At 46.5% G+C, this 24,892-nt stretch overlaps 1 protein-coding gene across 1 annotated transcript; it reads left to right on the top strand.

The window, feature by feature from the left end:
- The first annotated feature begins 3,102 nt into the window (after nucleotides 1–3,102).
- SIMC1 (SUMO interacting motifs containing 1) lies at nucleotides 3,103–22,576 on the top strand. Its single transcript, XM_075273601.1, has 10 exons — nucleotides 3,103–3,316; nucleotides 7,513–8,112; nucleotides 9,683–9,906; nucleotides 12,394–12,463; nucleotides 14,586–14,728; nucleotides 15,208–15,291; nucleotides 15,380–15,508; nucleotides 16,729–16,891; nucleotides 20,239–20,317; nucleotides 22,270–22,576. The coding sequence occupies exons 1-10, from the start codon at nucleotides 3,170–3,172 to the stop codon at nucleotides 22,482–22,484; spliced, it is 1,854 nt and encodes a 617-aa protein (XP_075129702.1). The 5' UTR covers nucleotides 3,103–3,169; the 3' UTR covers nucleotides 22,485–22,576.
- Nucleotides 22,577–24,892: the final 2,316 nt, after the last annotated feature.

Here is a 24,892-nt window from a genome sequence, read left to right as displayed (position 1 = left end):
GTATAATCCCATATACCTGTATTGTTCAGTCTTTGCCGCAGTTACAGCCATAGAACCTGCTCCATATTGTGTGGACGGTTTCTACAGCTCAGACGCTGATCTGCAAAAACTACAGATGTAAAATTGTGGTTAATCTACGGAAAACCACTAGGGTCATGTGGGCTTAAAACAAACTCACTATCCAGTGGCGTAACTAGGAATGGCGGGGCCCCGTGGCGAACTTTTGACACGCCCCCCGACCGACGCAGAAGGCCTCGACCGAGCCCCTCCTACGCATTCCTGCGCGTTCTATTATGCCCCATAGTGGCCCCTTCACACAGTATTATCCCCCATAGTGGCCCCTGCACACAGTATTATCCCCCATAGTGGCTCCTGCACACAGTATTATCCCCCATAGTGGCCCCTGCACACAGTATTATCCTCCATAGTGGCCCCGGCACACAGTATTATCCCCAATAGTGGTCCCTGCACAAAGTATTATCCCCCATAGTGGCCCCTGCACACAGTATTATCCCCCATAGTGGCCCCTGCACACAGTATTATCCCCCATAGTGGCCCCTGCACACAGTATTATCCCCCATAGTGGCTCCTGCACACAGTATTATCCCCCATAGTGGCCCCTGCACACAGTATTATCCCCCATAGTGGCCCCGGCACACAGTATTATCCCCAATAGTGGTCCCTGCACAAAGTATTATCCCCCATAGTGTCCCCTGCACGCAGTATTATCCCCCATAGTGGCCCCTGCACACAGTATTATCCCCCATAGTGGCCCCTGCACACAGTATTATGCCCCATAGTAGCCCCTAATGTCCCGGGCCCTGTGGCAGCTGCCTCTGCTGCTATGGCGGTAGTTTCGCCACTGTCACTATCCATCGAGCCCCAGAAGCTTGACACGAGAACATTTGTGTCTTTGGCCACATGACCGCCCCAGGGATATGGGTGACTATACATTTTTTGGATAAATAATGATATTTAGAAGGTAGGAGGGTGCTTAGACTAGTGTAGGGATTTGTAGTAGGGTTGAGCCGATCTTGAGATTTCAGGATCGATTTTAAAATCCGATTTCCGATCATTTCCCAGCCGATCCCGATTGTGAAATTTGTTCGATCGCCGATCGGGATCCGATCTTTCCCAATCCCTCAACCCTAATTTCTAGTTATTCCGGACAACCCCTTCAATCTGAAATCTAGCTTTATAGAGACATTGTGTAAGTGTGGACTTACCCTTTAAGTTTTAATACTGGGATACATTTGCACAAGTCTGTCTTCACACAGTGCTAAATATACAGCACGTTACACCTGAGAGTAAGAAGCCGTGCCCCATCACCCCCCGCCACGCCACCTGTCAAAACAAATAAGAGAACGCGTGTCTCAGCTGTTTGGGAGACTCAGAATAAGGGTATATATTGTCAGGGGAGTTTCACTTGAGGAATTGTCACTATTTTAGCCTCAACAAGGAAAACAAATACAAACTTGCAGTAAACAGAAAATAGAATATTTTGGTATCAATTGTAAATATTTGTACAATAAAACAAATACAAATTATTATATTACCTGATAGGCTGCATAAACATTTTCCTTGCTAGTGCTTGGCAGACCCGGCATACATTGGGTGCTGCTTGCAGGACTTTTCTCTCCCGCATGTTTTGTGCGGAAACCACATGGACTCCATTATAGTCTATGGGGTCCACGGGTTTCCCAGTTAACTACTTTTTAATGCGTATAGGTTTCCATTCGGGGGTCCCCAAGTGGACTTCCTGAACGTAAGTGGGGGGCATTAATTACTTCCGGCTTTCAGCTAACATCTTTAAAGATAATGAGGGTTGAGCAATCGGGACCGGGAAAGATCGGATCCGATCGGCGATCGAGCAAATTTCACGATCGGGATCGGCTGGAAAATGATCGGATTTTAAAATCGATCCTGAAATCTCAAGATTGGCTCAACCCTAGTAACAACACAAGTGCCAGATCTGTGCATGACACCCACTGTACCCCGATAGACCCCACTGACCATAATTGGAGGTGTTAAAGGGATTCTACCATTAAAACCCTTTTTTTGTGGATAAGACGTCGGAATAGTCTTTAGAAAGGCTATTCGTCTCTTACCTTTAGATGTGATCTCCGCCGCACCGTTTCTTAGAAATACTGGTATGCAAATTAGTTAATTCGCAGCGATGGGGGCGGGCCCCAGCACTGGAAATGCGATGGGGGCGTCCCCACTGCTGCTCGAGAAAACGATCCTGCGACGCCTCTATCTTCAGCTGGATCCTCCCCTTCTTTCTTCCGGTTTTTACCGGTATGCAAATTAGTTCTCTCGTAGCAATGGGGGCGTCCCCACTGCTGCTCGAAAACAGGCTCCAGTGCCGCCTCTATCTTCTGCGGGATCCTACCCTTCTTTCTTCGGCGCCTGCGCAGTTGGCTCTGCCACTGAGACTCTAGTAGAGCCGACTGCGCATGCCTGCGGCCATAGTTCCGACGCTGCAATTGCGCGCATGCGCAGTCGGCTCTACTAGTGTCTCACTGGCAGAACCAACTGCGCAGGCGTCGGAGGTGACGCCGAAGAAAGAAGGGTAGGATCCCGCAGAAGATAGAGGCGGCACTGGAGCCTGTTTTCGAGCAGCAGTGGGGACGCCCCCATTGCTACGAGAGAACTAATTTGCATACCGGTAAAAACCGGTATTTCTAAGGAACGGTGCGGCGGAGATCGCATCTAAAGGTAAGAGACGAATAGCCTTTCTAAAGGCTATTCCGATGTCTTATCCACAAAAAAAAGGGTTTTAATGGTAGAATCCCTTTAAGTTTCTGTCATGGCGTCTTTTGTCACAGGAAGCTCAGGAAATAAATCTTCACCTTATCTATAAACAATCCCTTATTGTAAGTGTATTGCTAGAACTTGTAAGAATTGGAGGAAATGTTATGTTATTGACAGGGCAGTGTTCACACCTTCCTCACATGCCTGAGCAAACCAGAGCGGGGCACGTGGGAGGCGTGGCTACCTAATGAGCCGGCCAATCACAGCACGCCATTGCTGGCCCTGTTGATATAGCGGGGACTCCGGGGCGGCTGCAGTCAGTAGGCGGGCATGTCGGGTGCCGCCTTGTTGTGCGGAGTCCGGGCGCAGTAACTTCTATGGCGGCTCCTGCCGTCCTGTCACACACGAGTCCGCCATGGACGAGGTCATAAGTCTCTTAGAGGACTCCGAGGAAGACGAGCAGACATGGCAGAGAAGAAGCAGGCGGAAGCGGCGGCGGCATAGCGCCTCACCTACACAGGTGGGAAACGAGTGGGTGTGGTCAGCGCCGCCGTCACGTGAGGTGAGGAGGAAATCTTTATGTCGGGGTGTAGCGGTCACCCCTGGTTGTCACCGGTAACAGCGGCAGGTTATGTAACGGTAGGGAGGTCCGTCTCCTGAGAAGTGAAAGTGAAAGCTGCTGACGGGTGTGGGTGAGGAGGTCGGGGGTAGAGTGATGGCTATAGGGGAATAGATAGGAACGTGGCTCGGGCTTCAGCTCTACGGCTATCCCAGTACAGCAGGCGGCCTCCTCTGGTGCGGAACGTAGTCGGGTCGCCTAAGGGCAACAAGTGTGAGGGATAGATGGCTCGTCCGGAGGTGTAGTCGGCAGCCATGGAAACCTGACTAATGTACTACAGGGGGCTCTGGGGTCCCACTTATCAGTGTCACATGGTCTGAGAACCGCCAGTGGTTGTAGGGGGCCCCGTATATTGGGTAGGTAGCCGGTTATACAGGGCAGGGGAGCCCCTTATATTGGGTAGGTAGCCGGTTATACAGGGCAGGGAGCCCCTTATATTGGGTAGGTAGCCGGTTATACAGGGTGGGGAGCCCCTTATATTGGGTAGGTAGCCGGTTATACAGGGTGGGGAGCCCCGTATATTGGGTAGGTAGCCGGTTATACAGGGTGCGGAGCCCCTTATATTGGGTAGGTAGCCGGTTATACAGGGTGGGGAGCCCCGTATATTGGGTAGGTAGCCGGTTATACAGGGTGGGGAGCCCCTTATATTGGGTAGGTAGCCGGTTATACAGGGTGGGGAGCCCCTTATATTGGGTAGGTAGCCAGTTATACAGGGTGGGGAGCCCCTTATATTGGGTAAATAGCTGGTTATACAGGGCAGGGGGCCCCTTATATTGGGTAAATAGCTGGTTATACAGGGCAGGGGGCCCCTTATATTGGGTAAATAGCTGGTTATACAGGGCAGGGGGCCCCTTATATTGGGTAAATAGCTGGTTATACAGAGCAGGGGCCCCTTATATTGGGTAAATAGCTGGTTATACAGGGCAGGGGGCCCCTTATATTGGGTAAATAGCTGGTTATACAGGGCAGGGGGCCACTCTTCACCTAACAGGGTTTCAGGTCTTTGTTCTAGCAGTCTAAGCCTTTCTTCATATCATGTTTATACATCAATTTAATGGATGCAGAAAAGGCCAGAAGGTTTTCTGTTTACATGGACTTCAATGTTTATATTTATATTTTTATCTTTGCATTAAACACATGGAAGGATCTGTGATCTGAATAGCGTCTGACTATGACCCCATGTAGACGGCCGCTCACCAGTTTCCATTTTTAATGTCTGTTTCTTACAACTTTCTTTGTATCTGCAAAACTAATCGGGAACATTGATCAAATTGTGATGTGACCGGGCCCTTCTAGAAAATAACATCTCTATTCACATTCTCTATACCCCAAATCACACATGTCCACTAAATAAGGAGAGTGACAAGACCTCAAGGACTAGTGCGGCCTGAGAAATGGGACTTGGAAGACCACACAATCCTTCTAATGTGCGGAACTGCCTTGTGGCTCCAGATCAGGGGTCAGGGGGTTGTAGTTAAACATGCCCAATCTGTGGTATGTGGCAGCTGCTCATGACCCTCACCACATATAGACTATATACATTCTAGACAGGGTGTATGGGGGAGTGGGGAGGGATATGTCAGGTGATGTGCATTTAGCCAACAGTTCCCTAAAGTCTATGGCCAGTTTTAAAGGGCAAGTTGCTATTAAACCAGACACAGGGCACTGTAGGGGTTAAGTTGAACATTTGTTTGTAAGACCTTTTTATAGCTATGCAAATAAGTCTCCATATTCTGGCCCTGGCATCTCCATTTCACGTCAGCATCATTTGCATTTGCAACAAATGGCTTCTCCAGGTATTGTAGGATATGCAGTATTATTATATAAAGGTGTGGGGGCGCTCAGTATAACACCCCCTACAATGCACCGCGCCTGGTTTCGTTTGCTGGTGCCAGACTTGTTCCAAATCTCGCTCGTCTGTGAGGAAGAGATGAATGGATCGTCTCACTGAGCGAATGTTCAAATAAGGGGGAACCCCGCTACAGCTGACAGGCTTTGGCATTATATTGCTGCTGGTTGGGCCCATTCATCTTAGGCCTAGAGTCTCAAACTTTGGAATCCACAGCAAGTTCAAGCAAGACTTTTTTTGTTTTTTTGGTGCCCTGCCATGATCTTTGCCTTCCATTGAAAACAATAGGAGGCAGATTCTGCGTGACATTCATTCTGTCAGGTTACAGCCGTATCCTCTAGCCCAGGGGTAGGGAACGTACGGCTCTCCAGCTGTTGCAAAACTACAACTCCCAGCATGCATACTGGCTCTGCTGTTCTGGGAACTTCCATTGAAGTGAATGGAGCATGTTGGGAGTTGTAGTTTCATAGCAGCTGGAGAGCCGAAGGTTCCCTACCCCTGGTCTAGCCCCTGTTCTACCAGATATAGTATCCCAGTAAAGAAGGGGTATATAGCAGTTAGTATGGGAGCTGGGGAAATCTAGATTTTAAAAGGAATGATCAGATTTTGCAAACTTATTAACCTCTCCTCCCCAGCAAAATAAAACCTAACATCCAAAATTTAGGTCCCATATATACTCGAGTATAAGCTGAATTTTTCAGCCCAGTTTTTGTGCTGAAAAAGCCCCCCTCGGCTTATGCTCGAGTCAGCAAAAAAAAAACAAAAAAAAACAGCCACAATATCAATGTATAGAATCTCCCATAAAATAGTGCAAAAAAAAATAAAATAAAAGTTGTAAATCCCTCCTTTCCCTAGAATACATATAAAAGTAGGAAATGACTGTGACACACATACACATTAGGTCTCCCTGTGTCTGACAGTACCCGGTCTACTGAATATAGGGGATCTGCAGTGCTCCTGTTCCGTCGGGAAGGGGTTAATAGGAGCACTGCAGATCCCCTATAGTCAGCCAGGCTGAATTCCAAGTGAGGAGAAAAAAAACAGTCCTGAATCTCAGGGAAGGGGCAGACAGACAACCAAAACACCCCCTCCCCTTCCCCAGAAACTACTGCACCCAAAAACTCCGACCATTTTAATTTTTGAAATTTTCCAGTAGCTGCTGCATTTCCCCCCCTCGGCTTATACTCGAGTCAATAAGTTTTCCCAGTTTTTTGTGGTAAAATTAGGGGCCTCGGCTTATATTCGAGTATATACGGTAATTAAAAAAACTTATAGAAGTCTATGGAGCCTGAGTCCAGTATACAAACAAAGGAGTCAGGTCAGTCCCAGCAAACACGGTGGTAGCATACAGGTAAGGGCACCAGATCTTTCTGGTTATCGTGAGGTCTTGCATTGACTTAACCCTATACACAGCATAATAACAATCACCAGTCAATAACTAGTGTCATCAGGATGGATCAATAACTGTTAGGGTAAGTTCACACGGGGTTTTTTGGTCCTGAACCTGAAGTGGAGGCTGCCTCAGGTTCCAGTCCAAAATACGGGTAGCCGCAACTGGATGCCGATGCAGTGAATTGCACACTCTGCTCCGGATTAGGCCCAAAAGAACAGGCCTAGCAGAGAGGGCGTGTCTTCAGGTGTATTCGCGAGGTGACTCCGCCTGAAGAATGAGCATGTACGTTCTTTTTTCCTGATTTCAATGGGAGCCGTCTTTTTGGTCAGGATTTTGAGGTGGATACAGCCTCAAAATCCTGACCAAAAAACTAATTCTGCGTGCCTGCAGAATTAGTAAAGAGGGAGCTGTCCAAGCCTGGATGGTAAGTATATAATAGGGTCGGGGGTTGGGCTGAGTGAGTAAGGAAGGGCTAGTAGTGGGCAGGGTAGCTAGAGAAACAGGGAGGGGGTGTATGCAGAGGGAAGGAGAGGGGTTAGTGTGGAAGTCACATAGCAGGAAGCTGAACCCTTGTACACAAGGAGCTCCCAGAAATCGCTCAAAACACAAGGTATATGGGTGCATTTATTAACCCATTAATAGCACTGACACGCACACAAAAAAATTACCTGGAAAATCCCTTTAAGCCAATTTATCTGTGCAGGGTCCAGCAGTCCTTACCAGTGTGATCCCTCACTCGTACCTGTATGACCGCAGCCCTGACCATTTCTTGCTAGCGTCTTGTTTATGGCAGGCACATTGCTGCTGACCTGAGAACGGCCTTATTTCTGCTGGTTAATATCCGTGCGCCAGTATACCGCCATGTGCAGTGTGTAACGTTACTTTCCTTTGTTTCAGGATATCATAGATCTGACTGGTAACAGCGATACAAGTGACACAAGCTCAGAGGACGCAATAGACTTGACCAGTCCTGAAGATGACTCCTTATATATGCCGTCACAGCAGCAGACTAACCCTGAAGACACATGTATCAGTTCCTTGTCCGAAGACGTAGACCTGGTCAGTGATGTGTTCAGCTACCCTATGGCTGTGGCGTCGTCCTGTAATGGCGACTATGTGGAATTTCATGGGCCGTCGAGTTCCAACAGCAGCCTGTGCTCTGCAGAGAGTATAACTGAGCCCTGCCAACCAGACGATGGGCTTCCTGCAGGTTGGGAATCACATCTTCCTTCTGAAAGCAACACGAAGCCCCCCTATGTAAACTCTTCACACTTAGAAGATCGGACCCATCAAGCCATTCACAATCCAGAGCCTGCTACCCAGGTGCAGCACATCACCAGCTCCACCACGGCTACTGTTACCGCCATGTGGGGAGGCTCGGAGCCAGCGCCCTGTAGCCAGTCTGCCCAAATCAACAGCCCACTTCTGTATAAACTTAGATACTTCAAGAAGCCTCCAGTCAGCCATATGTTTTCTTGTAGGTTAAGACATGACAAGGTAAGAAGTGCCATCTCTTGTGTGTGTGGTGTTTGCTGTCTGTGACTAGCGCTCTCCTTACAAAGGTGCCCATTATGGAAGTGTCATTGCCACCAGGGCTGTAGGCCAAACCACCAACTCCCAACTTTTTCTTCTTTCAATAGTCTGGCTTTGTCTCCTTTATAAATGGCGGCCTGCCAGGCAGACGGCAGCGACAAAGCTTCTCTAATTTGGGAAAAAGGCCAGTGGTTGTAAAAAGTCTAGAGAGGAGTAGACCACAAAAACCGGTTATTGTGCCGCCGAGACAGAACAGTCTCGATCTTCAGGTGCACAAGAATTGGAAAAGAAGAATTTCTTTTCTTTAAAGGGATTCAATAATTAAAAAGCAATTTTTTGCCCCTAACACATAGGGCTAGCTTTAAGAAGTCTCCGTGCCGCCGTTCCGTAGAAAACCTGGTTTTCTTCTGTATGCAAATCAGTTCTCTCGCAGCACTAGGGGCGGTCCCAACGCTGCGAGAGAACTCTCCAGCGTCGCCTCCATCTTCTTCTGGAACGCCCTCTCCCTGCATATTCATCCAGAGTTGGTTCAAACTTCTAGGCCTTGGGCAGAGCCAATTGCGCATGCCCATGGCAATTTTCCTGTGGCCGCTTACACAGTAAACTAGCGTAAGCGGCCATTTTCTTGTGGCTGGGGTAAGTGGCCACAAGAAAATGGCTGTGGGCTTTCGCAGTCAGCTCTGCCCAAGGCCTAGAAGTATGAACCCAGCTGCGGAAGAAGACGCAGGGAGAGGCCATTCCAGGCAGAGATGGAGGTGTCGCCGGAGATTTCCCTCGCAGCATTGGGACCGCCTCCAGTGCTGCGAGAGAACTCATTTGCATACAGAAGAAAACCAGGATTTCTACAAAACAGTGGCGCGGAGAAGACTTCTAAAGGTAGGAGAATAGCTTTTCTTAAAGGGGTTGGCCACTTTCAGACCAATATTGAGAAACAAATGTTATTGTTTGTACAATAAAAGGATATACAACTCTCCAATACACTTTCTGTATCAATTCCTCACGGTTTTCTAGATCTCTGCTTGTTGTCATTCATTCTGTTACCTCTAGTGGATAAAACTCTGACCATGGTCATGTGATTTACGGTCCATGGTCATGTGATGAGTACACAGGTGCAAAGCTCGTTACCTGGCAGATGTCTGATTGAGCTTTTCTGCCGTGTGAACTTGCACTAATATGATATTAATCACTTTATTTGGACATTTGAGTCAAACTTTTTTCAGACTTTTATTCACGGCTTCCTATACCAGGAGTGTTTTCTTATCCTGGACCGTTCCTTTCTATTACAGTGAACGAACTGAACTCCTTGGTGCTCTAGTTACATAGTAGATGAGGTTGGATGAAGACATCAGTCCATCAAGTCCAACCTATAACCTTACAATCCCTACAGTGCTGATCCAGAGGAAGGCAAAAACCCCCATGAGGTTTATGCCAATTGCCCCATTTCAAGGGAAAAAATTCCTTCCCGACTCCAATCTGTCAATATAAAAACCCTAGATCGGTTGACTAAGCTTCAGTACACACTTTGCCGTTTCAGAGCCTGCAGCCGGCGCCAATGCCATTAAGTCGTATGAACATAGTGAACAACACGAGGGATGAAAACTTCCATCAAGGCACCTTATATTTTCTGTCCGAGTTTACAACCACAAATCTCTACCCACCAAAAGACATCGTCGGCCATGTCATCCGCTCCATCCTGCTGGGAGCAGAGGAACAAACCACCAGACAAGAAGCTTACATGGTCCTGATGAAAGTCCAGAGGTAAGAGTGTAACCTGCACAGCCGTATATGGGTGCACGATTATCGGCTCATGTACAGATTGGTATAGTCAAAGCTGCAGAGTAACAGTATGCCGTGTATAAAGGGCTCGGGGAAGTCTTTGTCCTCGGAGGGAAAATCTAATCACGCCTCCTTCTGAAGGTAGTTCCCCATAGACAACGCTTTGTTTTCTGGGAATACAGCCAAACCAGAACATCTCTTCTAAGAGTCCCCGTCCACTGACTGCTGTTTGGGGGTTATCGTCCTGTTAAGGAGGCTGCAAAGGTCCTACCACCGAACTAAGGGTAAGGTCACACGCGGTTTTTTGGTCCGGAACCTGAGGAGGAGGCCAACATACTGGTATAGTGCACTGGCATCCAGTCACGCGCTCCACTCCAGATTAGGCCCAAATGAATGGGAGTGTCGCGAGGCGACTCCGCCTGAAAGAATTGACCATCTCGCTTCTTTTTCCCGCGGGCCGGAATAAACGGCTTTCGGAAAGAAGAACTGAATGGCCCTCATTGATTTCAATGGGAGCCATCTTTTTGGTCAGGATTTTGAGGCGGATACGGCCTCCAAACCTGACCAAAATACCCCGTGTGAACTTACCCTTATAGTCATCATTCATTAACTTTTCCTTTGAAGAATATCGGCAGTGATAATATCCATACGTACTCCAGTTATCCACTAGGTGGCGCCATTTCCAGTAATTTAAAATTGCAAATGCTTTGCAAGTTAAATTTTTTTTTTTTTTTTTTTTTTTTTTTTTTTTTTTACAAAAACTTCTGTCTGGAAGCAAAACTGCCTTCACAGGAATAACAGGAGCTGGGGGTGTTCCAAAGCCCCATAGAAAGGCCCGGTGTGTGGGAAGAGCTTATTCTCTATATTTGCCCTGTGTAAATATGCCGGAGGGCGACAAACATATTCTTGTCAGCTGCTCAGTATTTATGCACTTGTAAGCAACGTATAACCTCATGTGAGTTGGGATGTGCTGCCAGCCCTCAGGTCTCGCCCCTCGCTCACATCAGCGTTTGGATTCCGTCCGGAGAAATCCGTATGGGGCCCCCCGAACGGAATACAAACGCAAGTGCTGTGCTCTTAAGGCACATGGACCCCCATAGACTATAATGGGGTCGGGGTGCTTACCGCGTGCTGCCCGCACGAATCACGCGGACAGGAAAGAAGATGGTGAACTATTTCCCTGTCTGCATGATCCCTGCCATCTTCCTGTGACATCACCCCTGCACTCATACAGAACACCAGTGACTGTCTCTCTGCTGTCTCTAATATCATGTCCTCGCTCTATCTGAAACTAAATCTCTCTAAGACTGAACTACTACTGTTTCCACCATCTAACAGATCTGTCCCTGATATATCCATTGCAGTCTCAGGCCTTACTATAACTCCTAGGCAGCAGGGCCGCTGCCTCGGGGTCATGTTTGATGCAGACCTTTCCTTCACCCCTCATATTGAATCACTCGCACGTTCATGTCACCTCCACCTCAAAAACATCTCCAGAATACGTCCTTTCCTCACCAGAGATACATTAAAGACACTGTCACCTTAATTCATTCTCGCCTTGACTACTGTAACTCCTTACTAATCAGTCTTCCCCTCACTAAACTCTCCCCTCTACAATCTATTCTGAATGCAGTGGCCAGGCTCATCTATCAGGCTAGACGCTACAGCGATGCCTCCGGTCTGTGCCGGTCACTACACTGGCTGCCTATTCATTATAGAATAAAATATAAAGTTATCACTCTCATCCACAAGGCTCTCCATAATGCCGCACCTCCATACATTTCTTCCCTCATCTCTGTCTACCATCCAACCCGTGTTCTCCGCTCACTCAATGACCTAACACTTACATCCTCTATTATCAGAACCTCCCACGCTCGTATACAAGACTTCTCCCGAGCTGCACCACTTCTCTGGAATGCTCTACCCCGGACAATAAGATTAACTCACAACTTCTACAGTTTCAAACGCAAACTAAAGACACATCTTATCAGACAGGCCTATCACAATTCCTAACGTAAACCCTTCCGTACTATAATTAGAATCCCCAAAATTTAACCCTCCTCTGTCCCCGCTCCCACATTTCCCCACATGATATGAGGCCATTTCAGGCTAACTCTATATGTCCAGGAACCATCCACATGTTACAGGACACGACTGGTGACAGCTCATAAAGTCTTATGTTTGTGTAATGACAGTAATCTCTATTACAGGAGTGTCTGACCCCTGTATAAGCAATGCCGCCCCTGCTACCTCTTGTGTCACCCCCTCTACCTCATAGATTGTAAGCTCTTGCGAGCAGGGCCCTCAGTCCCATTGTGTGAAATGATTCTCTTTGTAATGTATCTGTCTGTATTTGAACCCTACAAATTGTACAGCGCTGCGGAATATGTTGGCGCTATATAAATAACATTTCTGTCCAGCTGTAATATTGTTGCTGCTATTTAACCATTTGACCTCTTACATTCCCAGACTACATCCAGCTACCTCTGAGTCAGTGGCCTGGGACTGGGACCTCCTATCAGAGGTGATGTCAAAACAGGTGAGCGCTATCCATATTGTAATGTAATGTACAAAGGATTGTAGTAACACAGAGGACCTCAATAAAAATCCTCAATAAGACAGTCACATAACGCCAGACAAACGTAGAGAGAGCTGTGCGGGAAGAGATTTGGGAAACCTTAATCTTTCCTATATTAGTATAAAAGTGACCGGTCATTTAGGTAACCCAGCTTTTCCCCATTCAGGGGGACCCTGTCAGTACACGTCTATAAACTCCAAAGCCACTGAAAACTGACCCAACTTTACACCCATAATCTCATCTCTAAGCCTGATCAGAAGCAAAAGATGGGGAAATGAGGCTGGACCTAGAAATATATACCGTATTTTTCGGACTATAAGACGCACTTTTTTTCCCCAAAATTTGGGGGGAAAAGAAGGGTGCGTCTTATAGTCTGAATGTGGCTCCTGGCATCCGCTGTAATAGAGAGGCGGAAGCCGGCAAGTGATAGACGCCGGGGCCTGAGACATCGCTGCGCTCCTCTGTCCTGCATGAAGCCAGCAGCGGGAGGAGTGATGCTATTCCGCTCCTCCGTCCCCCCACCGCTGGCTTCAGGCAGGGCAGAGGAGCGATGTCTCAGGCCCCGGCACCTGTGATGGCTTCTATCCCTCCCCGGCATCCGCCTCTCTAGTACAGCGGATGCCGGGTCAGTATCGGTGGCCTCTTCTCCCCCGGGGCCGGTCCCCACCGGCCCCGTACCTGTGACGTTGCAGGCCGGCTCATGCGCGGCGATATCGCAGGAGCCGACCTGTTCGGGTGAGAGCCAGGAGCCTAATGAGGCTCCCAGGCCTGTCACTGCTATATATTAGTATTGCGGCTGGGTCTATGACCAGCCGTAATACTAATAGACAGAATGTCCCATAGACAGCAATACAGTTGTATTGCCGTCTATGGGACTTGCAATCAAGTGACCGCAGGCTCAAGCCCCCGGGGGGGAATAAAATAGTGAAAAAAAAAAACAAACAAAAAACTTTAAAATATATAATAAAAATATAAAATAAAAGTTCTAAATCACCTCCTGTTTTTTTTTCAATACAAGGTGATCTAAGAAATAGACATTCCCCAAAATGGTATAACTAAAAAGTACAGCTGGCCCCGCAAAAAAAAAACGCTCTATGCATCCCCGTACAGCTGCAGGGTCACCTGTCAATGTGGCCTTGCAGCTGTTGCAAAACTACAACTCCCATATAGTAAATATTTTACCAGTTTTTGCTTCAAAATTTTTTTTCCCTATTTTCCTCCTCTAAAACCTGGGTGCGTCTTATAGTCCGAAAAATACGGTAAACTATAGACTTACTGTGTCGCGGTATAAGCAGCATGTCCAGGGCAGATCGGCTGCAGGCAGGAGGGTCCCTCGGCTCTTCCAATTAAGAATACATGTGGAGCAGGCGTGTATGGGGGGGTTGGATGGAATTGCTGGCCCAGGCTCCATGGCTGCCTGTAGAGGAGTTCACTTCCTAGGAGGCTGTGAAGGCAGATACTTGTATCACGAGCGATCTGGAGAATGGATCTGAATGGGAAGAAAGACTTTCTCTAGCCTGTTTCCATCTCAGGGAAAAGCTGGCCACAGGAATTCATTCCTTCTGATGGAACAATTGAGCTTGTGTGCCCGTGATTGTTCCAGCAGCTCGCTGGGACGCCATATAATGAGTGTGTTGTTGGTGCGGATGATCCCCCTCAGCTCCACTTGAGGAGAACTCTGTGACTTCTGGCTCCTTTATAGCTCTCGTTGTTTTAGAATTTTGCAACAAATTAGATTTTCTTTTTCCCGGCATGTTTAAAAGTAGCAAACTGCCAATGTGGATTAAAGCTATATTCCTGTCCAGTGCGTTAGCACTGCCTGGAGCAGATCAGATAATAGGCAAGTGGATGTACAGAATGGACTGAGGGTTAGTGTATGTTTACACATAGATAACAGACGTGGCTGAGATAAGCTGCTGCAGGAGCAGTGTAATATAGTATGTGAACATAAATTCATAATGTTCTGCCGTCTGTGTGATTGAGGAACAAACATCCAAACTTTTACATTTGATATTAGTAGGATAGATGGATATACAGTAGATACAGATAACTTTTTTTTTTTTTTCCTCTCATTTCTGTTTAGGAAACCCAGCCTTGTCCCCTCTTCCTCCAGTACGTGGTACAAACCTTAGATGACGATTTCCACCTCTGCTTACAGCGGCGGACCCTGCATAGATGTCTGTGTAGATCTATGCTTTCATGTGACAAGAGCTTTGGTAATGTCAAGTAAGTGAAGCGGAGAGCGGTGGAGTTGGTCAGGAAAGCTGTTCTATTTCTATAGTACCATCTACTTTGATATCCCTAGACATGTAGATAGTACAATGAATGTTATGCTGAGATTTTGCATTTGACATACAGTGAACTTTCCAAAAGCTCACATCCTTACTAGCAGTCGTCTTTTGGAAGGCTACCTCTCTAGAAGGTGGTCTTGCCAAAAAGATGGCTAGTATGGAAAACTGAATCTGTGGTCTGCTTTAAGAGCTGGTCTTCAGGAGAGGTTTTACATCACACTATACTACTGTCTGGGGTACGCTACCTACTAAGGAGGTATAACTCGCATGGGCCTATTTGGTAATGTCACATCACCTCAATAAGGGTCAACTACACCCCCCGCCCCAACTAGACACTTTACTTACTACAGCAGTCATGATTATTTATACCGCCAGTCCTCGTAATCCCACTATCCTGTATGTAATGTGTTGCAGACAAGTCATTGACTGGTTAATAGATGCCGTGAAACTTGTAACCGAGACCGGACAGGATTCCCTCTCACAGTCCAACCTGCAAAGGTAAGGACTTTTTTTTTTTTTTCTAATTCATATTTTGCTTTTACAATAAAAAAAAAAAAAACCTGAATTCTTGTTGTTTTTGGTCCAGGATAATTTATCTGTTACAGCGTATGCTCTCCATAGCTGTGGATGTGGATAACTCTCCCACAATGACCTCAAACAAGATGGCAGACTACATCTTTCCTTATGTGACCATCCTAAAAACAAGACAACAGAGGTATTTTAATTTTTTTTAAACAAAAACTTGCTGTATGAAGCTTCAACTTTTTATTTCCTACCTCTATAATATGATATCCATTACAGTTTTCATAAATGAATAGCTTATGCTCAGTTTGGGTTTCTGTACTTTCGATTAGTTTGCGTATTGAGGAACATATAACACGGGGAGGATGTGTATTGAGGAGCATGTAATACTGCATGTGTGGGGTACTGAGGAGCATATAATATGGTGTGTGGAGGGAGGATTACTGAGGAGCATATAATATGGTGTGTGGAGGGGGGTACTGAGGAGCATATAATATGGTGTGTGTGTGTGTGTGGGGGGATTACTGAGGCGCATATAATATGGTGTGTGGAGGGGGGTACTGTGTGTGGGGGGATTACGGAGGAGCATATAATGTGTGTGGAGGGGGGTACTGAGGAGCATATAATATGGTGTGTGGAGGGGGGGTACTGAGGAGCATATAATATGGTGTGTGGAGGGGGGGTACTGAGAAGCATATAATATGGTGTGTGGAGGGGGTACTGAGGAGAATATAATATTGGGGAGTGTACTGAGTAGCATATAATACTGGGGGGGGGGGGGGCACTGAGGAGCATATATTACTGGGGGGGCATATTGATAAGCATATAATACTGTGTGGGTGCCACTGTGGAGCATATAATCCTGTGGGAGGAGGAGGGGGGGGGCGCGCGCCGTGCCGCTGCAGAGCATATAAAACTGTCTGGAGTCCCCTCACTATTTATATCACACAGTATCTGTTTTATTGCAGATGTGATATTAGTACAGGCTGTAATAACATTGCACAGTCACTATTAAACAAATCCTGTGCGATGTAATGAGTGAACATTAATTGTTCAAAGTACTAAATGCAGATCGCTTTACCTTTCAGTACAAAGTTGTTTGTATTATTGATATCTCTGTAAAGCCCCATTCACACGACTGTAATTTGTGGGTCCGTAACATGGTCGGTCACTGTCCTAGGACCAGGAATGCGGGTCGGGGAGGAGGGCGCACATGCTGGGTCCTCCTTAATTGGGGAAATGAGTGCTAGTCACTTGTGATTAGGGATCCTTTGAGCCTCTGGCCAGAGCAAAGAACTAATAAATGTGAATACACTTTATCTTTACCTTCTATCTATCTAATCTATATATCTCAGTACTGCAGTTTATTTTGTGTTAGTTACACTATACATTATTATTTTTTAATTCCCACAGAGAGATGTTCTTTAAGAGCACAGAAAACGGTCTACTCCGGGCAAAGATCCTGGAGGTAATCTTTGATCACGGATGTCTATCTCCTCCAGTCCCAAATTTGTCCCTTTCTCTCGGAAAAATTCTTCACTTCCTTACCAATTCTACACTACAGCTGGAGAGTCAGGTGAGTAATAATGGTCAGAATCTGCTTACTAAACAATATATCACATAGGCGACTGTTCTTGTCATGTCTCTATTTAACATCATTGGTCAGATAGTATTTAAAAGGGGTATTCCCATGACGTACGTTCACTAACCTGCAGGCTGTTGTGCTCTCTTCACTTCCTGCTTTTATCGGCACATTGGTGGGCGGGGTTTCACTTGTACGGGATTGGTTGTAAATGAATTACCACAGTGTGAAGCTGATGTAGCAGAGCTGGATTTGAGTCAGTTTGCATTACATACAGAGGTAACAGACTCCCTATCTCAGCCCTTATCAGCCAAATTCAATTAAACCGACTGATAAGAGCTCAGAAATCCCAGAGCTCTCTGAGAAACTCCACTACTTATCAGACACAAACAGCTCAGAGCTACTCCCAGCCCCTCCCTTCCCCCTGAGAGCAGGCAGCTACATCACTTGACAAATGAGTAGATAATCCCAAGGGCCATAGAAATTTAGTGTAAACAATGAAGTGAATAAATTAAGATAACGGCCAAACAAAGCAGTTTTGATAAAGCAATGCATTTAGGAAAAGTCTTAAATCCAAATAAATTAGCAGTATAGATAGGATCCTTGTGATGGGACAACCCCTTTAAGCTTTCGAATAGAGTTGGTAACTTTATTGGAAACCGCACTCTTATCCTCTACAGCTACGGTCATCGTTCTTTCCTTCTGTATAAGTGAAGACCATAAGTCTATAAACATGGCGGCAACACTAGATATCAGAGATGATAGGTGCTGGCTTTGATATCTGAGATTCTGCTCCCCTGTGTAAGACTTGTGTGGTACAGTTCATGTCATTTCATTATACAGGTAGTGCTGAAGCCTGTTATGGGTGACACCCAGGCCCTCAGGCACATGGGAAAGGGTCACCAGAGCCTGTATAAGGGGGCATTCACACGGAGTAACGCCGGACGTGTATCACAGCTGTACACGCCGGTGTTACGGCAGACTGCCGAACACTTCCCATTCACTTCAATGGGAGCGCTCGTAAACGCCGCAGTTACTCCGTGTGAATGCCCCCTAACAGAGTTAATCTGCAACAGTCTCATTTTATATCGATAGCAAGGAAAAAGCATGTGACATGAAATACCAGAATACAAAATATCAGGTTTTGAGTGGAGTTTCCCTTTAACAGACGTTTGACTATCTTGGCAGGTTGTGAAGGGAAAAAGTTATTCCAAATGCACCAAACTACCGTATATACTGTAGTATAAGCCGACCCGAATATAAGCACAGACCCCTAATTTTACCACAAAAAAACCTGGGAAAACTTATTGACTCTAGTATAAGCCAAAGGGGGGAATCCACCATTGCAGATAAAGTCTGGTCATGTGTAGAGTTGAGCGAGTACTGTTCGGATCAGCCGATCCGAACAGCACGCACGCATTGAAATCGATGCACGCAGCTGGCCGCTTACATTACAGCTTAGTAACTCCATGGGGATCATACTAATAGCGGTTAACCCCATCATGTCCTTCACATTAACCCCTGTGTGCCTCACATAACAGTTACTGATATGTGGGACATATGGAGGTAATAAGGTATCTTCGTAATTAAGGTCCTTCATTAGTCTCACATATTAGTAACCCTTATATGGGGCACACAGGGATTAATATGAGGGACATGATGGGGTTAACTTAATGTGAGGCACATGGAGTTACTGAAACTAAATTTATAACCCCAAATGCCTGACATTAATAGGCAGAGTAACTAAAGGAAGGTCCCTGTGTGTCACGTTACTGGAGCTTCCTCTCCTCCATACAACAGACATCTTCCATAAGACACAATGAATCCTGGCCACTCATCTGCAGGGGAGATGCTAAATCCTAGTGTGCTAAAGGACCTCTGATGACGTCATGACCATGTGATCGGACTCTGGTGTGGGCGGAGCTACTAGGATTTAGACTCCACCTTATCTGCAGATGTTACATACCAGTGGCTACAGGAGCTTTGACAGTCACATGACCTCATGACAAGCCAATCACAGCAGTAGCACTAAAGGACCTCTCCCTTTCAGGTCCTTCCAGTTTTCTGTGCTCCGTGGACCCTGAATCGTGTATAAGCCGAGGAAAGCATTATCAGCATGAAAAATGTGCTGAAAAAGTTGGCTTATACTTGAGTATATACGGTAGGCTGTGCCTTTTAATAAATTGTTCTATAGTAGGAATAAAAGTTATTCAAAACTCCAAATATTGTAACCAAAATAAATCCCTGTGTTGGTGCCCAGTCCCAAAATACACAGTCCAGTCACATTAATGTGACCACCTGTCAAAATCCAGAATAACCCCCTTTGGCAGAGTGGACCGCTGCGAGACGTGCAGGAAGAGAGGGGATGTTGTGATGATGTCACTGGGATGCTGAGCCATGCCGACTCCAGTGCCGTGGCCAGCGGCGCTAGGCTATGCGGTTGAGCATCCACCGATCGAGGTGATCCCACAGATTCTCGATTGGGTTCAAGTCCGGGGAATTTGCTGGCCAAGGGAGTACGGTAACCTCATCCTGGTGCTCCTCCAACCACACACGTACACTGTGAGCTTTATGACATGTCACATTGTCCTGCTGGTAGATGCCATCATCCTGAGGAAAAACAATTTGCATGTAGGGGTGAACATGGTCCGCAAGGATAGATGCATACTTGTGTTGATCCATTGTGCCTTCCACAATGATGAGTGCGCCCAGATGGCTGATGACACGCGCCTTCTGCCATTGGTTATTTATCGTTGACGTCAAAAATAGGCGCTGGTCACATTAATAGGACTGTGCACTAGTTCCAATAAGTTGTGAGCTCCTCATTTTCAGGAAAGGCATCCAGGACCCTCGTGTACTAGTCATCAGCCATAACAATCCTGTGGTTGCATAGTATCACCACTGTTACTGTAAAGCCTCATCTACGACTGTGGTGTAAACACTCCCTGGAGATTTAGGTGATGCCCCCTTGTTACGGTTACAGGGCTAGGTGCAAAGTGATCCTGAGAGATCTCTGTACTGTCATATATTTGTATACTGAAGTCAAATTGCCACTTAAGCTGTACACACATAGACAACCACAAGTTTCTAATAACTTTGGTACCGACTGTAGTTCAGCTGCCCAAAATTGCACAGTATTCCACGTTGCTTGTACAGAGGCAAAACTATATCCTAGTCATGGGCATCTGTGCCCGTCTCGATGCCTCTCATGACTATATTATCCTTGGCAGCAGCTGCCTGGCACTGGTTGCTGATATTCAGTTTCCCCAATTCTTCGCCCAGATCCATAACTTTACACCTATCCCACTTTCCTGCCCATCACTTCTACTTTTGCTTTACAGGGTCCAGATTGGGAAAGATGGGACGAAATGCTGCATCATATTATTACACTCTGCCTGAGTTTACAGACTATTGTAACAGGTAAGTTTCTGTGACCGATTCCTAATCTGGGGTGACCATACTGAGGGCTGGAGTGTTGAACACTTATTGGGAGGTGGAGGGGATAATTTTGCCTCCCAAACAATGGAATTGGGGGAGCCTAAAGGTGGCATACATTGCCTACAATGGTATCTACAGCCTGACCCACAAAAAATGTATTGGATCTCTCAAGAAACTTGTTTAACTGTATCTGTACAGAGCTGCAGAATAAGCCTGTCACTTCTACAAGACCGTGAAGGGCCTGTAATAGAACGGCTGCTTTATTATTTATTCAGCCTCATTACAATAGGACACTGAATAAGGTAAATCTTATTGTCCTCATGACTTACAGGAGAAGGCAGATATGAAATTTGATGCAAAATTTAGACAAGTGGAAAATCTGCTGTAATCCCTGAAGTTGAATCATTTTCTTCAACTTGGGGAAAACTTACCCTTAGGCTGAGTTCAGATGGCGTTTTTTGGTCTGAAATTTAACGTGGAGGCCGCCTCAGATTCCAGACCAAAAAAAAAAGATATTGCGACTGGATGCCGCTGCAGCGCACCAGCATCCAGTCACAGCACTCCGCTCCGGATTAGGCCCAAATGAATGGGCTTAGTCGGGAGGTGGGATTGTCTTCAGGTGGATGTCTGCAGCTGAACCGGCCGTAGAATCTGCCTGAAGAAAAGGCACATTGCCGCTTTCTTTCACAAGCAGGAACAAACCGCAATTTATTTTTTCTGGGGGTCAGGATTTTGACTGACAAAATCCAGACCTAAAAACAGTCTGAACTCAGCCTTGGGGTCAGTGCACACAATTTTGAGGCGTATTCAGCAGCAAAATCAGCGCCAAAACAACTGTGCACTGACCCTGAGGGGCAGTTCACTCAGAGGGTTTGGGGGGTAGCAAATACTCATGAGCTTAAAGAGGACCTTTCATGGTCCAGGGCACAGGTAGTTTTATATACTGCTGGAAAGCTGACAGTGCACTGAATTCAGCGCAGTCGGCTTTCCCGATCTGTGCCCTGGGTAAAGCGCTTTCGGTCCCAATACCGTAGCTCTTTACAGTCAGAAGGGCGTTTCTGACAGTCTGTCAGGTACGTCCTTCTCTACAGCAGCGCCTATCGCGCTGTACAGTGTGAGCGGGGAGGAACGCCCCCTCCCTCTGCTCACAGTGCTCGTCCATATACGAGTATTATCAGGAAGGAAGGGGGCGTTCCTCCCCGCTCACACTGTACAGTGCGATAGGCGCTGCTGTAGAGAAGGACGTACCTGACAGACTGTCAGAAACGCCCTTCTGACTGTAAAGAGCTACGGTACCGGGACCGAAAGCCCTTTACCTGGGGCACAGATCGGGAAAGCCGACTGCGCTGAATTCAGCGCACTGTCATCTTTCCAGCAGTATATAGAACTGCATGTGCCCCAAACCATGAAAGGTCCTCTTTAATTCACAGTCAAAAGTCACAAATGTGTGCCGAATCTGTCAGAATTACTCTTCATTTTCTGCCTTACTGTTGGAGCCAACACCCTTGGGACGTCTAAAGCTATGTTATGGATTGAGAAAACTTCCCAAAATCTTATCTTGTTTGTAGGATAACAAGACAGACTTGGATAGTCTGATTTTGGTGGTGGCAAAAGACAAATTGCTACTGCTATACTATATTCCTGTAAACTACAATCTTATTAGGAAACGTCAGTTATGAACAAGGGCCAGCACCGTGCTCTCTGGGTCAGGAGTGTTGGCTACACAACTCTCTCTATTTCATGGGGTAGTCCCATTAGATCCTTATGTACATTCAGAATACATCATTCTACCGTCCCTTAAGGGTGTTGGAGATGTGCGGCAGCCACTCGCTCCCTGTCTTTTGCGTCCCTTTGATGAAAGCAGATGCCATGTTTGTCCTTCTAGCAATGTGACAGACTGGCTATTACTATTCTTTACATCCATTTCCTTGCAGATCACCTGAGAACACCCATCGGAGACCGTACGGATGAAATTCTGAAGAGACCACAGTTGCGGTTACGTCAGTCAGAGGACATCACTGAATCGGAGGTGGACATTTCGCTCGCTCGCTTCCGGCAGCGGACTTGTCTAGGGGCCGAGCCGGCCGCCGCTCTCCTACATAGACTGTTCCTCTTGCGTTCTCTGCTACAGACAGCTGTGAAAAGGTAGAATATGGCGGCAATGAACTTACCCAAACACAAGTTCCTTTCCTGGTTTTTAATTTTATTTTTTTTTAACCACTGAACGTTTTAATGTAGAGGCTGCAGGATTCAGCTCTATAGCTCAGCACTTTGTACTGTACATAGGATTTGCTTTGTATATAGTGACCTTTTACATAAATGGTTTGTATAACTTTGTAATAGAAAAGTCACATTCAAATACCAGTGTGCCGTTATATGCTTTGTGTCTACTTTCTTACTGTAGGGGGTCAGGGATATATTTAGCTCTATAGTTTGGGGCATTATGCCAGTCCTCTGCACATGCTGGCACACTGAAGCTATACGTCCCCTACTGAGATGCCATCTGGTGGTGGGAAGAGGGAGGTCCCCCACAGCCCAGTTAGACTGTCAAGAACACCTTTCTGACAGTGGACAGATCGGTGCCGAAACTAACAACACCAATCTCTCCAGCCCAGGGGCACATAAAGCCAACCGTGCACTCGTTCTATATATAGAACCGCATGTGCCCGAGGACATGAAAGATTCTCTTTGAGTCTGTCCTTATACTGCCACTTCAGAGTTTGTGGCAACTACCGTATTTTTTGGACTATAAGACACACTGGACTATAAGACGCACCTAGGTTTTAGAGGAGGAAAATAGGGGAAAAAAAAATTGAAGCAAAAAATGGTAAAATATTTAATATATGGGAGTTGTAGTTTTGCAACAGCTGCAAGGCCACATTGACAGGTGACCCTGCAGCTGTACGGGGACGCATAGTGTTTTTTTTTTTTGCGGGGCCAGATGTACTTTTTAGTTATACCATTTTGGGGAATATCTATTGCTTAGATCACCTTGTATTGAAAAAAAAACCCGGTGGTTTATGATATATGATTTTCTACTTTTTTTATATATATATTCTAGGGACAGGAGGTGATTTAGAACTTTTATTTCATATTTTTATTTTTAAAGGTTTTTTTTTTTTTTTTTTTTTTTTTTTTTTTTACTATTTTACTCCCCCCCCCGGGGGCTTGAACCTGCGGTCACTTGATTGCAAGTCCCATAGACGGCAATACAACTGTATTGCCGTCTATGGGACATTCTGTCTATTAGTATTACGGCTGGTCATAGACCCAGCCGCAATACTAATATATAGCAGTGACAGGCCTGGGAGCCTCATTAGGCTCCCGGCTGTCACCCGAACAGGTCGGCTCCTGCGATATCTCCGCGCAGGAGCCGGCCTGCAACTTTACAGGTATGGGGCCGGTGGGGACCGGCCCCGGGGGAGAAGGGGCCACCGATACTGACCCGGCATCCGCTGTACTAGAGAGGAGGATGCCGGGGAGGGATAGACGCCGGGGCCTGAGACATCGCTACCCTGCCCTGCATGAAGCCAGCGGCGGGGGGACGGAGGAGCGGAATAGCATCACTCCTGCAGCTGCTGGCTTCATGCAGGGAAGAGGAGTGCAGCGATGTCTCAGGCCCCGGCGTCTATCCCTTGCCGGCATTCGCCTCTCTATTACGGCGGGTACCAGGCGCCACATTCAGACTATAAGACGCACCCTTCTTTTCCCCCCAAATTTTTTGGGGAAAAAAGTGCGTCTTATAGTCCGAAAAATACGGTAACAATGTTATATTTACACAAAAAATAAGTGTAAAAATCTGAAAAAATTCCAGGTTTTGCTCACCTGTTGAGTTTTATTAGGAACAACTCCTTTGTCAGTGTCACTGTAGCCTTATTCATTTGGCACAGTATTGAGTGGTGTCTGGGTAGAAGAATGCCAAGATAAGAGTAATATCAGTACTGCCAACTATTCCACAGAATAAAAGGTAAGTAATCTTGTATAACCTCCACAGGACCATGTACCAAGTAACAGATCAGCATTGGTAATTTAAAGGGATCCTATCATTGGATACCCTTTTTTTCAAGACCAAACACATAGGAATAGCCTTAAGAGTCTATTCTTCTCCTACCTTTAGATGTCTTCTCCGCACCGCCGTTCGGTAGAAATCCGGGTTTTCTTTGGTATGCAAATGAGTTCTCGCAGTTCTGGGGGCATTGCCAGTGCTGTGAGAACTCTCCAGCGCCGCCTCTATCTTCTTCTGGAACGGCCTCTCCCTGTGTCATCTTCTGTCCTGGGTTTCAATTTTCTAGGCCTTGGGCAGAGCCGACTGCGCATGGCTGGGCTACAAGAAAATGGCCACTTACACAATAAGCTGGTGTAAGCAGCCATTTTCTTGTGGCCTGGGCATGTGCAGTCAGCCTAGAAAACTGAAACCCAGGACAGAAGATGAAAAGGGAGAGGGCGTTCCAGAAGAAGATGGAGGTGGCGCTGGAGATGTCTCTTGCCGCATTGGCAACGCCCCCCAGCGTTGCGAGAGAACTTATTTGCACACCGAAGAAAACTGGGACTTCTACC

Source organism: Leptodactylus fuscus, chromosome 5 (genome assembly GCF_031893055.1).
Source record: "Leptodactylus fuscus isolate aLepFus1 chromosome 5, aLepFus1.hap2, whole genome shotgun sequence".
In the NCBI taxonomy this organism is placed as follows: Eukaryota; Metazoa; Chordata; class Amphibia; order Anura; family Leptodactylidae; genus Leptodactylus; species Leptodactylus fuscus.
Note: the sequence above shows the minus strand (reverse complement) of the source record. Positions and strands in the feature narration are given on the sequence as shown.

Excerpts from the sequence above, each read along its gene's own strand:
- SIMC1 (XM_075273601.1), top strand. The coding sequence starts at position 3,170 with ATGGACGAGGTCATAAGTCTCTTAGAGGACTCCGAGGAAGACGAGCAG. Across the intron at positions 15,292-15,379 it reads TCACAGTCCAACCTGCAAAG|GATAATTTATCTGTTACAGC; the intron begins GTAAGGACTTTT and ends TTTTTGGTCCAG. Across the intron at positions 16,892-20,238 it reads CACTACAGCTGGAGAGTCAG|GGTCCAGATTGGGAAAGATG; the intron begins GTGAGTAATAAT and ends TTTGCTTTACAG.